This window comes from Leuresthes tenuis, unplaced genomic scaffold (assembly GCF_036924035.1).
Source record: "Leuresthes tenuis unplaced genomic scaffold, fLeuTen1.0.hap1 SCAF_19, whole genome shotgun sequence".
Classification (NCBI taxonomy): Eukaryota; Metazoa; Chordata; class Actinopteri; order Atheriniformes; family Atherinopsidae; genus Leuresthes; species Leuresthes tenuis.
In genome coordinates, this window is record NW_027325373.1 from 28,600,619 (window position 1) to 28,616,243 (window position 15,625).

At 41.0% G+C, this 15,625-nt stretch overlaps 2 protein-coding genes across 2 annotated transcripts in view; both read left to right on the forward strand.

The window, feature by feature from the left end:
* The first annotated feature begins 1,148 nt into the window (after positions 1–1,148).
* On the forward strand, positions 1,149–12,682 carry purg (purine-rich element binding protein G). The gene has a single exon (XM_072371937.1). It carries the CDS (start codon positions 1,589–1,591, stop codon positions 2,618–2,620), a length of 1,032 nt encoding a protein of 343 aa, XP_072228038.1. The 5' UTR covers positions 1,149–1,588; the 3' UTR covers positions 2,621–12,682.
* Positions 12,683–15,016: 2,334 nt separating this feature from the next.
* Positions 15,017–15,625, forward strand: part of slc38a9 (solute carrier family 38 member 9) — a 59,388-nt gene continuing 58,779 nt past the window's right edge. Inside the window, exon 1 of the mRNA XM_072372701.1 lies at positions 15,017–15,242. The gene's annotated coding sequence lies outside the window, so the exon portion shown is untranslated. The remainder of the gene's footprint in view (positions 15,243–15,625) is intronic.

The window sequence follows — 15,625 nt, forward strand, 5'->3', positions numbered from 1 at the left end:
GACCCTCCTGCACAAAATAAAGGAATGAATGAATGGAAAAAATGAGTACGTATGTACAAGTCAATGAATAAATTCCAAAGTATCTAGTAATTAGTATCTCTCAGATTTGGTTTAACTGTTTTTACTTCCTTCAAGCACATCTTCTCAGGTGTCTTAATCGGGTAGAGAAGTTGTGTTTGGTAAGGTAAGACATGTTCTAAACTACACTGAACGCTGTGATACAATCCCTGCAAATGTTGGAATCACCACACTGGTAGGATGTTCATTCAGGTTTGGTTTTTTCTTCCTAGTGTGACAAAAATATTCTATCGTTGAGCACAATAGCTTCGTAAAACGCATCTAAAATATGTCAATAAAATAGCTGTAATTTATCTAATCTTTAAATGGAGAGGAAAAATATGGAATCACTCAAATCATGAGTCAATAATTATTGACTCATGAATAAAAAGCATCGCTGCTCTTTTCTGACAGCTTGAATTCTTTCTTATTTTGTATTATAAAGCAGTAATAGTCAGCCTTTGAAATAAAATGATTTTGTGTCATGTCTGTGATTAAATTTTTTTACAAAACTGAAACAATATCATCCAAGTGCAGGGATTCCATCATTTCCCCAGGAGTGTTGTTGTCTCACAGATATGCATACTCCACTTTGGTGTTATTTCATTTGAAGGGGCTAATGTACAGAGCCTCTAAATACCTTCTGATGGTCATTACATTCTATTGTATGCTGCAAGTGTTCGTTTTTCCACTGTGGCAAAGACATGACCTGCTTTGATCTGCCTCTTTAACTTGCTGGTTGTTGCCTTCATTGGACTGGTTGGTTTGGTTAAGGCAAAAGGTTTAGGGTGCCAATTCCCTGATGCCAAGCAGCAGAGCATGTGTAGATCTGTAGATATTACAGTCCCAGTTTTGAGTCAGCTAACTAAGGCAGAACAGTCTTATGGACATGTTGCTTTAAAAAATGCGACCAGAAATAAGAGTAAACCTACTCTTGGTGATGAGCATCGCATCACTTGATGCATTCATTGCTGATTGAAAAGTATTATTATGAGATACTCTCCATTTTTGGCCCCTGAGGTTTTTTGACCACACGTGATTTATTTATTTTTTTTTATTGCTCAGCATCAGAATAGAGTCGACCATCTCTGGCACATGTTAACATGCTGCACTGAACGAAGCAGTCCCCGCATCGGTCTGGTTGGTGAATAGAGCTGCAGATGGCCGTGATGCGGCTGCAGTGAACGCAGCCTTCATTTGCTGCTCACGTCGTGTCTCTTTAACGGAGGTTTTTTCGGGACGGGGAGGGAGTGAACGGGTTCATCGGGTTCATTCTTCCTGCTTCATCCTTTAACGAGTAGCTGCAACACAAACTGATGATGGAACATGGAGGGAGTCCGCAGTGTGGATGGTTACATAGTCGATCTTGACGTTTATACGGGATACTTTATTCGATGAGCTGATGACTTCAAACCAGCAGCCATTTTTGGGTGATCTTGTCTGTTGCTCCAGCCAGTTGTGTGTATGAGCCTACTTCGTCACCGGAATGGAGTAACAGCTTTGTTCTGAGTGCTGTGGTTGTGGAATATAAATGATGATGGCCGATGGATGTTGCAGGGGAATGGAAAGAGGCAGAGGTAAGACTGCACCCGATTCTTTACCAAGACATACTTATCCCCAGCAATACATCCAGACCGGAACACAGCAACAGGGGAATGACATTCAGGAATTGGCCTCTAAACGTGTCGACATCCAGAAGAAACGTTTTTATCTGGATGTCAAGCAGAGTGTACGCGGTCGCTTCCTCAAAATTGCCGAGGTGTGGATCGGGAGAGGCCGTCATGATAATGTCAGGAAGAGCAAGCTCACCTTGTCCATGTCAATGGCTCCAGCTCTTCGCTACTCTCTGGGAGACTTTATAGACTACTATGCCCGCATCGGACTCCGTGGGGGGATGGCACCTCACCTGCCCGAGGAGCACAGCAACAACGGTCAGGGCCGCGGGCACGAGGGTCGCAGGAAAACGTACGAGCAGCACGCAATGCTGTCCCCCACCGGCTCGGTGGGCTCCGAGGACCATACCCACCGCCTTCTCAAGAGCGAATTCATCGAGCGAGACAACAGAAAGTACTTTCTGGACCTGAAAGAAAACCAGAGAGGTAGGTTTCTCCGCATTCGACAGACGGTCAGCAAAGGACACGGCACAATGGGCTACTACGGCCAGGGCATCGAGCAGACCATAGTGCTGCCCGCACAGGGGCTCATCGAGTTTAGAGACGCCTTGTCACAACTAATCGAAGACTATGGCGACGAAGACATCGACGACCACGGCCACGCGGGCTCCAAGAATCGCATCGACAACCCCGAGCTTCCAGAGGCTGCGTCTTTTCGAGTGGACAACAAAAGGTTTTACTTTGATGTCGGGTCAAACCGTTATGGTGTGTTTTTGAAAATTAGCGAAGTTCGCCAGCCGTACAGAAACACCATCACGGTTCCCTTTAAAGCCTGGGCTAGATTTGGAGAGAATTTCATCAGGTACGAGGAGGAGATGAGACGGATCTTTTCGTGTCACAAAGAGAAGAGGACAGACGCTCGCCAGGACAGCGTGGAGCAGGAGGACTGAGCTCCGCGGCTGGCTGGCTGGCCGGTAGGTTAGGGGCGCCACGCGGACACACGTGCGATGGCCGGCCACAACACCCACGTGCTTCGTACTGCTGTGACTAATTGACGAAATAGCCAAGCGCTGGTAAACTAAAACTTTCAACCTGCCAAGAAGTCAGAATTCATAGCCTTATACCAACATCCGTTTTTATTTACCAGTGCTAGTTAATGATCTGGCGTTGGCTAGTCTTTGTTAATGTTTTGCCCCAAAATTGTTTTGTGGCTGGCAAAAGTGCGAACAGCTCTCTCAGCTATGGGGCAAGAAGGGTGAGTCCTAACCCTAACCCGTCATCGTGTGTTTCATAGACTGTATTATAGTTTTAATAAAAGGCAGTTCAAGAAAAAAAGGGGGAGATTTCATTATGACATACAAAATTCAACTGCATTTACCATTAAAGTCCTCACACATCGAATTTGATTGGTTGGTGGGGTCTCCCATTGATCATTAAGCCCTAAGCAGGAACCCGGGAAGTACTATAAGCCTAAAACACAGCAGCATCAGCCAGTGCTTGTAACTACACTGGACGGACAACAGAGACGGAAAAAGTACTTTAGGTGAAGTACCCAGAATGAGCAAAAGTGATATCCATCCACTAATTTTCTATACCCGCTGTATCTAAGTCAAGGTTGTGAGGAGCTGGAGTCTGTCCCAGCTGGCATTGGGCAAGAGGCAAAGTACACACTGGACAGGTGGGCAGTCCATCGCAGGGCCACAAAAGTGATGTTACATTAATGAGTGCTGGAATCATTTCCAGAAATAACGTTCAGTGACTCCGGGAAACGGAACAGTTGTGTGAAAGTGCATGCTGTTGTGTAGGCATACTTAGGAAATAATATGTAGGTTTTGTGACATGCTTCGTACTCTGCTGGTATGTGTTACTCTTCAGCCGACTGATGCTGTAGTCCAACATTGAAGAGTGTTTTTATATGCACAGTAGGATCCTGGTTTTGATCATGTTCAGGTTATGAAGTTATAAAAAATGGCATATCATGTTTGAAGACCTGGATCAGGTGTTGACGAGCAACAATCACCCAGCTCCTGTGGGAATACTCCAGGTAGCATTTCCAAATTTCTGAAAGCAGAATGAAAAGTTTAAATGGGCCACATATAATCAGAAAAGTCCAGAGAAGCAAGAAGGATTCTAGTGTGCATGGAAATACAGTCTTTTTCTACTATCTGTGCTGGGGGGTCTGTCATTTATCATAACAATGTCAACTGCCTGTGAGAGATGTTAGTTTTTCACATCAGTAACAGGCAAAAACCTTTTAGAAAACCTTTTTATTGTGCTGCAAAGCTGTAGGTCAGTCAAAGACTTGATATAATGCCCTGGTATCTGTAAAATGTAAATATGTCTCCCGAATTACTGCTCTTCTCCTCAGCTTCATGATGACAATGACAGAAAATGATCTTGTAGTTCCACACTTTCTGGAGTCAAGAGTACAAAGACACAAAGAGCTACGTGGTGGCCTGTTTTTTTAGTGAGCCTCCAGACCAAACTTTTGTTAATTCGCATCAAATATCCCATAACATAGTCAGTGGAGATGTCCCTGAAAGCACCAAAATGATGCGACCGACAAGTAATTATTCAAATTCTATAGTTTGTGCACTTTACTTCTTATTGGTTTCACCAACACACGCACTGTGAGTCTTGTGTTGGTTAAAATTCTCATTTAAATGTACCTGATTGAGTTTTGTGTGTGACTGCGCTTAGTTTCATTCATGGATCAATAGGTCAGCTGGTTCTTGCTTTGAAGTTTCAAACACTAAATGATTTACCTGTGCACTTTGCTGCTTGAAGATATCGCTTTAGGACTATATCCTTTAAATTGTTAAGAAGAGGTTAAAAAACATGTCTCCTGAGGTCACACTGTACCTTTTGGAAGAAAAGTATGTTACATTGTGCACAAACGAGATGTTTAGATGCAGCTTCTTTGTCCTTCTTTAGTCTCTAGACTGCCCTGCCTTTTTCATCGTTTTCATTCACACTTAGTCTTGACAAAATAGAAAAGATGAGCCTTGTTGCATAATTGCTTGAATAGGAGCCTGTGAAGCTTTGAGTTTATGACGACCTGGAGCAAAGAAACTTCTGCAAGAAATGACAATTTGAGCTAGAGAAGGTTTCTTTTCAGGTGAAATTACTTTAAGTGTTGCGTAAGGAAGTAAAGTGGTGATTTGCCTCGTTATTCCAGTATCTTGTGCTCTTGCAGCCCTTTAATGTGCTCATGCCCACTCGACAAAGCACTGATCCCAGTGCTAGAGATTCCTCTAAAACACTGAGAATTCTTTATTTTACCACGTCCCATAGAATCTTTACTCACCACTGATATTTGCAATCGAACGTAGCGTCGACTCCCTAAGAGCTCTTACACCCCGAACTGACAGAAAACAGCAGCAGGAAGGACAGGCCTCTGCATAGAATCCGTGCCACGCGTGTGTGTAAGTGTAAGTGAATTTGGTTTTTAGTATAAAAGCCCTTTCAGTGGTCAACAAGACTAGAAGGTAGAAGTGCTAAATTGTGCACCCTGCTTTTTCATCCTACATTGCCAACATCTGCGCAAACAGAGTAGCACCTGAACATGCTGAAAAGATGACTTCCTTCTTCATCTTAAACGTATGCTTGTGCAAGAACACCTAAGCCACTGCAGAAGGTGATAGTAGTGGGAATGTTTTACCGTGAGGAAGGCCACGTTTTTGAGATCTTGGTCTTGTCTTTATTTTGTCTCAATATCAGACAAACTGTACCACAGGTGTGGGGATATAAAAACAATTGCTAGTAAAATGTTGGATAGTGATTTAACAAAAAAAAAAAGCATTCTCTTACAGACTGTGTAGAAAAAGGTGTGATGACCTACCCTCTCGTTCCCACTCTGTTTCCCTTTCGCACCACTTAGGCTGCAGCACTCCGGCTCTTTTCAGTAACATCCATCATCTGCTTATCTGAGATTGGGTCATGGAGGCAACAGGTCTAGGAGGGAAACAGTGTCCCTCTTCCCAGTGACACTGTTTAGCGCCTCCTGGGAGATCCTGAGACATTCCCTGGCCAGAAGCAATGCATAATCTCTCCTGCGAGTTATAAGTCTGCCCTGGGGCCTCTAAAGGGAGGTGACCTGGTGGCATCCACGTCAGATAACCGAACCAACTCTGCTGACTTCTTTTGATGTGGAGGAGCAGCATTTCCACCCTGAGCTCCCACCAGCTGTGCAAGCTCTTATATTCCAGTCTTGATCTTGTTTTAGTATTGAGACACTCGGGTCTTGATATGAGTTGATCTCAGCTGAGGTGGTCTTGACTACAACAACATGACGCAGTCATCCGGTTTCCCTTCACATGCACTCCCACCTCTTTTTGTGCTGTTGAACTTGTCTCCCTGCACAGGTGTAGATTGTCCTGGCTGGCAGTGGGAGGTCATCTTTGCTTTGTGTTCAAGTACTGTTTTGCTTGGTCAGACGCTATTGAAGCAAGAAGACCCAACTGGAGGCCTCTTATCACCACTGATTCTTCAGGTCTGTTTAGTATTTAGGAGTCTTGAAGCAAGAAGCTCTAAAACCACTTGCCTAAATTTTGGAGTTCATGTTTACACATTCATGATTCACACTTGGCCCCTCCTTCCCAGTTAGTGGGGTTATTTGACATATTTAATGCATTTTATGTGCAGCACATGCACACTCAGTTACACATTCTTGTAAAGAGGGACAGATTGTTATAATTGTGAGCCATAAAAAATAAGCAAAATGTTTCCAGCATAAAATTACAATGTTGCAGAAAGTAAGATTAGTCCCTCATTTCTTTATATTGTTCTAGACGACAGCAGTGTGTGTGTGATTCTAACAAGCATGTCAGTCGAAATTTGGTATGGCCACCTTTGTTCTTCAAAAGAGCCTGAACCCTTTCAGTTTTCAGCTAAGAACTCTTTGGTATTAATAATAAGTGCTAAATAATTTTACCCCTTTCTGCCACAAAATTGATATTTTCTGTCTGTTCGGCAGTTTTTGTAGATGCAACTCAAGAAATGGGAACAAATGGTGTGTCTTTGTCCCAGGCTGCTGGTAACAAAGTGCTTAAAGTACTATTTTAAATAGGTTCTGTTATGTGTAAGCAACACTGGTTCATCCCTTTTTGTGGCTAAATGATTCAATGTCAGTGTTAAGACGAACACCGTATAGTAAAAATGTTGGGTACCAGGACAGAAGAAAAACCAGCCAGTGTCCATGCAAATAAACTCTTTAAACAATAACACGGAAGTTTGGCTGCTTGGAAGAAAATCTAAAGAAATGAGGTATGGCTGAAAGATGTTGCAGAGCACTACATTTATTTTAACACTGCTAACTGTTCACGTTAAAGTTCCGTCCTCAAAGGATGCGTTCAGCTCTGTGCCGCGATGAAAAGGGAATCACTTTACAGTTCAAATGTTCTCTGTGATAAATACAAATAGACTGATCATTTTCTTATCTGTGCTCCTTCAGTTCGTTCATCAGCATAAGAGAGACTTTGCTCTGCTTTTAGGATGCTTATTGGTTTATTCTGTGCACTTTCAGAATTGTTTGTGAAATCTAAGCACCTTCATCTTCACCTTCGTCTTTTTCAAGGGGTGCAATGGGGCAAATGAACATAGCATAAATCAAATGCTTATTTTTTTAATACCTTATCAATGCTTTTCAGGCAAAGACTGTCTGAAGTCTGAGGCCCATGGGCTTCAAACACTGCTTTCATTGTCCATCTCCACTGAAAAGTTTCATCTCGTCATCTCTGCTTCATGTTTGAATTTGAGCTAACGATATATCCCTGGACGCATCTGACTTCATCTGGCTTGTTTGTCGCATGATCAATAAACACTAGTGATCCATGCATACCCGTGCCATCATGCTACCTTCATGTCAGACCTTGTAGCTTCTGGTCATGCGCTATTTCACTTTTTTAAATCTGGAATTGTTCCAACTTAATGTGAATGCACTCACATTAAAGCAGAAAGGCTGCTCTACCAGCAGATTTTTAGTGTGTGACAGTAACTTGTGTGGGTGGACACGAGAAAGGAGTCAGTGGCCATAACTCAGCAGCTAACTGTATAGCACTCAAAGAGATCATCTTCAGGAAATGAAATGGAGGTGCTTGTTACAGCCTTTTTGCCTGATATTCAGCATCTGAATGTCTGAATAAAACCCCTTTCAAAGTAGATTAGGTGCACAGCATACATTAGCATAGGTTAACATTGTTAAAAATGAACTTCCTCCATAACATAGGAAACTCAGGACACTGGCTTCTCATGTGGCTAAACCATTAATCCTGTTTCTTAGTACATTCCTGTAGTGTTTTTTGACATCAGGCCCGTTTAACCCATTAAGGGACAACAATATCTCAAGGGGGTAGAGTGGTTGTCCTCCAACATGTCTATCCCCAGCTTGTCCTCATGTCAGAGGCTCCTTCAGCAGGACACTGCATCCCACATTGCCCCTAATATATTCAGCACTGCGTATAAAGGGTGAAAATATAAAGGCACTCTTTGGATAAGACATTGTAAAATGCTTTGCTGAACCTCTACAAGGTTACCGACCCACGGCACTCCTGTTACCTATAAGTACCAGCTGCAGGTCTGCTAGGCTGATACCAAACATTGGGGGCAAAATAAGATGATAAATCCTGAAGTGGCCAAACTCAAAAAACCATGCAAGAAGGCAATTCTCTGATATGAAATGGTCACAGCAAAAAGGTTCAAAGAACAATATGGCAAAAAAAAAAAAGCTAGGGGTGTGAGGTCAGAGAGGTATTTTTCTATCTCCAGGTGCTCTGCGCCTGCCGCAGTCAGAAGGGCAAATCTTTGATGTGGCACTTTAAAGACTGTACCTGTGCATGTGGAATTCAGAGTTTTTTTTGGAAAGACATTTCTCTGTTTTTATATCCCAGTCATAGAAAACACGTGTGGACTTGTTGAATTGAGAACATTTGAGTTGTGGTCAACAGTGAAACTAAGCCTAACCCACCTCTGAATCTTTGTGCTAAAGGTTATTCAGCTGCTTGGCACCAGCTGTTGCCAGATAAGGTGAAACGTTGGGTATTTGGCTGTAGTCAGTTGACCTTTTTCACTGCACACTTTTGGGCTGTCACAGTAAATGAGCACAGGTGTCGCTCTCTGTCAAGTGCAACCACATTCCATTTTGGTTTGCTACATGGGAGACCGTCATACTTTGCAGGATTACTGACTGGTAAGTCTTCCTGAGGCACTTTTGAACAGAATTTGCCTCACCTGTTGTAACAGGTCAAAATGTCTGCGGTGGAAAAGGTCTGTCGTGTCCTTTGCTTTGTGACATGAAACTTTCACGTACTATATCCGCACTTCTAACCACCTGAGTGGGCTTTTGAGTCCGGCTCAAAGACGAATGCTCCTGATGTTCCTGTTGATCAAGGGTTGTGCATGAAAATGATGCGACGAGTTATCCGTGCCCTGTGTTTGTATAGTCTGGCAAACATTGCTTATCATAAACGGTGGCTTGTTTTTATTTTATTAGAAAGATGTGTCATACTAACTCAAAGCACAATTTATTTTAATATATGACATGAAATTATGCTCTTGACTTGAAACTGGTTTAACAATGACTAGCAGTGATTTTGATTTTAGAGGCTAATTTCCTTAAAATTCAATCTTGTCTTAGTCAAGATGTTATTGTAAAGAGTAAGTATTTATAATGTAGTAAGTTGAGTATTAAATACTTTAAAGATATGACAGTCATCAGCATTTTTAAACAAGTTATCACGACAAGAAGCACTTTAAACAAAAGCTGCACTTTTGTGGAAATTGTTCATTTAGCGGGAGCATTTCCATACCTGCTTCATCTGTAAAGTGACAATCCTGTATTAGAGCTCCTAGAATCTGATAAGCTCCACTTAAAAATTCACACAGCTTCTCAATCAGGTGGCAGTTCAACAGTATGTTCATGCTCACGCCATAATGAATCAGAGTTCTAAGATATATGCTGAGTCTATATGAGAATTAGCCCTCCATTTAAAACGATGATCTCATTCTGGCTCAATAAAATGTGCATAAAACTTTACAATGAGCAGGACGAGCTGCCACTTAGTTTAAGATTAAAAACGCAGCATCAATAAGCTAAGTGGGCTGTATCCTGTAACCCAGAGAGGACCATTTGTTTAGTATTTTACGGTATAGATTGCACTGCAACGTAATGGACCAGCATTTAACATGCAACATAGTTTCACATTGCACAGTTACATGTGTAAGATTCACAAAAACCTGACCAGTATGAAACTGGCCATCGCAACATTCATCAAAGGTTCTTGTAGCCTGTTACCGAAATAAACACTTTGTTTGTTTTCTGGGAGCAGCTGTTTCGTTTTACAACTTTATCCTGATTTTAGAGGATTTGATGAGACCCAGATGAGCTAAACTCAGTCATTGATCTGATTTGGCTGGATATGCACCTGTCTTTTCAGTTGTCATTCGAAGTAAACGCAAGAAACTTAAAAAAAAAATAGAATAAAAATATAAAAGGGGGCGGGATCAGTGACCTCATAAAAAGTTGAATCGCTGCTTATGTAGGAAGAAGCTCTTAGTTATCCAGGAACTAAACAATCCACCCATTTGAAAATGTAAATGTTTCCATTTCCTGCTTCAACCTCTTCAGCCCAATTCTTACTTAATGTGTGCAAAGGATGGCTATGCTCCGAGGCATTCTATATTGGAAGTATTTTCAGTTTTACTTAGAAATGAAATGTTTAAGCCACATTGATGATTACACTTTCTGTGGTTCAGAAAATTCTACTGATGTGACTGGAACCCAAATCAATCTGACCAGTGACATACTGGACAAAGTATGGCAGGATGAGGCTGCAGATTCCTGCAGACAGAGAACAGCACTTGTGATCAGCTTAATTTTAGCTACAAGTGTGCTTCAAGGTGGCATGTTTTCTCAGAGGAAAACAGCAATCAGCTTAAGCTGAATTTGATTAGTTTGAAATGTGGCATTATATTCAAGTACTTAGATCTGACGAACATAAAGCTGAAGGGAAAGCAGAAAAGTCCATCGCCTCACCTTTCCAACGGTGGTGACCGTTAAAAGCACGGAAAAGCTAAGATTTATGTTTCATACTTTCCTCATCCAGCGCCTGTGCCGTCCATCTCTGTTCTCAACCCAGCTTCACACAAGTATGAAAGCACATTAAGAATTCACATTCAGCCACATTTTGATGACTTGTGCTTGTCATGATGACTGCAGATTCTAAGAAGCAGCACCGTCTCAACAGCCAAAATTGTCTCTACACAAATGAATCGATTAAGTTTTCGTGATTATTTTATGTTTTTCCAATGAGACTGGGTTGAAAGAAGTCAACATTTAGGTTGTTTCAAATTGGGAAAAATACATACCAGTAACTGGTGTCGTCTGTGTTTTCAATAAACAGTCATTGGAGGGCTACAGGACGCTGGACTTATATTATCCACTTGTTACAATGGAGTCTGGACTGCTGAAGATTCACTATTTCCAGCCCTGATGCCTTACAGCTCCTTAATAGTTTTTCTGCTTATTTTGATTCTTGTGCTTTGTTTTAGGAGATTAAAGTGTTTTAAAATAGTCAAAGGCAAAAAAAAAAAGTTCTGATAGGATTTCTGTTGAAAATGTGTATTGCATAGACATGTCCAGGATTAGATTTCCAGAAGTAATTACTCACAGGTCAATGGTGGAGCTCAATTTGAGAAAATCGATGTTTCTGTGTGGTTGTGCAGGTAGAGTGATGTGAATGTAGGCGTACTGAAGAAGAAATTCTGGTTGTTCTGTTGTGTTTTGCTTTCAGTTTTAGACTTGGCACTGTAATAGATGTTTTTTTTTAATGAAAATTAACTGAAGTGAATCATGAAAATGTGCAAAGATGTAAATTTGAATACATATGTTACACTGGTGTGTTCTATATTTATGTAAACTAAGACTTATGAAAAAAGGACATGCTGTTCTCTAGCACTTTCTTTAATGTGTACTGTATTCCGTTCATATTCTACATGTAAAGTACTGTATGAATATTAATTACTTGCCTTGTAACATTTTAAACAATGCTACATTTGGAAATGGTAACCAAGAACACAATGTGTTTAGAGTGTATGCATGCCAATGATTGGGTGCCAGTATAATAAGATAACTATGAAAAATGGTGCTATGTAATAAAGGTGCTTTCATGGACCCCAATTGAATGCATGCAAAGAGTATCTATTAAAGGAAGAAAAAAGAGAAAATGTCCAACTGCTGTTCTCAACTAGTGCTGTTTCCCAAAGATGTCAGAAGCTGAAAAGAAACAAAATCCAACTTTCTCTTTGTTAAAGTCCTTCAAGTTAATATTCAAACTCTGGTTTACAATCGAGACATCTGACAGCGTGTCAGTGTTCTCTGCAAACATGAGCACATGTTTTTTTCTGATTCTCCAAGCATCTGTTCAGCGTTGTTTGTTTTGAGGTAGCATTGGAACAGTTTTAAGTGTTTCCCATGTTGTGCTCTTTCTGAGGGACATTCCTGGAATACATGGAGAGTTATTGCAACTTAATCTGTAATGCATAGTGTTTCTGAAATGCGTATCCAATAAATTTTCTGCTCTCAAATTAGTCAAAGCCCAGATCAGTTGAATTCTGTGAGTGCAATCCAGGACTACCTTCAAATTTTAGTGGCAGGTGCCAAAATGTCAGGTCTACTTACAGTAAAAAGATCCACAGATAATCTAGTGACATGCTTTTGTGCCTATTCTTCTGTTTCTCTCTTGTCTTATGGTGCACACTTCGTGGACTGCAAACGATTTTTAAAAAGTCACTGGAAGGAATTTGGAAAATGAAGTTTGCTTGTGTTAATCAGTGCTCTGTTTTGTGTTTTAATTGGATGTTTTGCAGGATCATCAATAATTTTTTTCCTATCTCAAAATCTGATCAATACCACACTATACTTGATGCATCTGTGGGCTGTAAATGGTGTGGGTTTTTTCTGAGATGCAAGCATTTATGTGAAATGTTTCTATTTGATCAAATAATTAAAACAGATGTTGCCCACTTGAGACCAGGTACTGATTCAAACTGTTCTTTTTCTAAAAACAATACTTTACAATATTTTATAGAATAATTCAGAGTCAAATTGAAAGAAAACATAGATGTTTGCAATTTGTCGCCATGCTCTTCGTAAATTCATGAAGAAGGGAAGCAGTTCTGATGGAAGTCAGAATTCATCTGGTGGTGTTGCAAAATTCTTTTTTTCAACAAATGTCCTGTCCCCAGACAAAAAGACCCAAGCACAGACTCAGAAGGGTACAACAGAAGGTTAAGTTTGAAAGATAACTTGCAGGTGGTCCTGCGAGTGGCAGTGGGCAGGCATGCAAGTAACTTGTAAGTTCATGAAAAGAAGCAGGGGTTTCCACAGCAACAGGCCTCCAGCAGAGTGGCAAACCGCTGGGAAATGAGGATTATCACTGGGAAAAGGAACAAGACAACATGATGATCAAAGTCTGAGGAGGAGGGAGAAGGAAACACAGTCCTCAGGTACTACTGCAGTACTATGAATGTACTCAACCAGCTGCTGCCCTTACAATGTCACATCCTAATTTCAGCTCATTCAGGAAGCCTTAAGAGACAGAAGCAGAGAGGAAGAATCCAGGGAAAGAGAGCAAGGGAACTGAATAGAGAACTAACAACGAGAGAGCACTGGACTCTGGTGCCCATGACATGTCACAAGAATTTTCCTGAAGTGAGTAATGGTTTGAGTTCCTGAGCCTTTTTTGCATTAAGAAAATATGTCCTTGTTTAGCATGTTTTTCCCCTAAGTTTGGTTTATTGAATAGTAGAAGATTATCCCGCTTTGTGTGTCTAGACAAACGGTTCTCTTAAAAGCTCAATACTCATAGATTATTTAATTCATTTCCCATACCTGCTTTGTCCTAGGCAGGATCCAAGCTACCGCAGGGTGAGAAGCAGGGTATACGCTGGATAGCGTGCCAGTTCATCACAGGGCGAACAGAGAGACAACCCTGCAGAGTCGACTTAAATCACCAATGAACCTAATGTGTGTTTTTGGACTGCGGGAGCAAAGCCAGAGTACCCAGAGAGAACCCAGCCAAGATTTGAACCAAGAGTCTCCTTGCTATGAAGCAAATGATCAAAGCACTGCAAAAATGTTTCACGTTTTCTTTGATCAGTTTTGAAAATTGGCTTGCAACATGCCCACAAGCACCGTATAGTGTTGGATAAAAACTCCTCTTTTTTTACCGTGATCGGGATTCAAGTGCAGGGTTGAATTTTTAACCTTAACTTTCCTGCTTCCATAAGAATGCTGTGGGGCACCTGATAAACTGTTCATCATCAGGTGCGACCACCTCTGTAAAAGTTTCAGCAGTTTGCTGGTATTTCAGGCACTCAGGTATGTATTAACACAAGGTGAAGGAATAAAGTCATCAGCAATGAAACAGTTGTTGCTGCCCATCAATCTGGGACAGTTATTAGGTTGTGGTGAAAACTATACAGTCCATCATTCTACAGAGAGAAAGATTATTTGCAGCTGGAAAAACATTGAAGACTATTGCCAATCTTACCAGAAGTGGATGTCTCGGCATATTCACCCCAAGGTCAGACCATTTAATGCTCAGAGAAGTTAACATGGTAAATGTTAAAGTTAATCATTACACAGTTGGAAAAAGACTGAACTGGTATGGCATATTTAGAAAGATGGCCAGAAGAAAGCCTCTTCCCTCTGAAAAGAGCACAGAAGAACAGCTTAGATGTGCAAAGCTGCATTTGAATAAAAACTACAAGATTTCTGGAACAATGTCAAATTCCTCCACGATGATGAGAGGATAATATCGTTGTACACATAACAGTTACCTCAGGGTATTACTGACACAGGTGGTTCTATAAGGAATTCATCTATTGGGTGGACTTCTTGTTTTTCACACTGCATCTGAATTTTAGCTTACAATTAGTTTGAAAAAATATTGACACTGTAACATGTTATTCATCTGAGGTTGTATTTGCCCAATTGTAAGACCTGGTAAAGCTAAGATAATTCATTTTTTTCTTTTATGTTCCTATACGACAGAAAATAGGAAAAACACATCCCATTGTTGATCAGGTAAAATGGAGAGCCCCCCAAAAAAGGGGATGCAAGCACTGTACTGAACGATCAGTATGGCTCAAAGAAATAAAAAGTATCAATTTTATACCAGTAGGAGGCAGCCACACATTTAACCAGCCAAAAGAAGACGAAAAAGAAGGAGAAGAAAAGAATCCTGCTGCGTTCACTGTACTTTAAAAGTGGGAATCAAAACCGGAAATAGTATTAATTATCTTCGATGTGTACCAGGTAATTTGACTAATTCTGTATTTGGTCATTGAGTTGGTGTTTTTGCGTTATTCTGGGGGAATAATGTAAAATAATAGGGTGTCGACTGACTAACCTTACCCGAATTTGACGTTAAGAAATCCCGAGTTACCAGGTCCCATCAATGCAGCACTAATGCTTGACATAAAGATTAATTTGAGAGAACACGATAGATGGGTCTCAGCCCACAACCATAGACACAGAATCAGCTGTTTCACTTCCTCGACATTCGCTCTCAGGTCAGTAACAGTTTTATTTATTGCACTTTTCGTATTTTATCATTGGTGTTTCTGGTGAGCACACGTCGGGCCGTTCTGTCGACGTTTGATTCGCAGCTCAGCATTGTTGTTGAATCATTTGCTGTGACAGTAAACCTGAGATTTGGGATATCCGGAGCACCTAAATGCAGACTTTTGTCTAACGTCTCATGAGCGTTGGGTCTCTGAATTTATTTAAAACGTACGCTGCCGTACATACGATTTGATATATAATGATGCTTTTAGGTTTTATACCTCAAACTGTTCGAACAGGAGGCTACTTGATACTTTGTCCTAGGTGCACGGTCACGTGCTGCCTGGTTGTTGTCACATCTTGTGACAGAAACGAACAACAAGATCTGTGA

Coding starts and splice junctions, on each gene's coding strand:
- purg (XM_072371937.1), top strand. CDS start 1,589: ATGATGATGGCCGATGGATGTTGCAGGGGAATGGAAAGAGGCAGAGGT.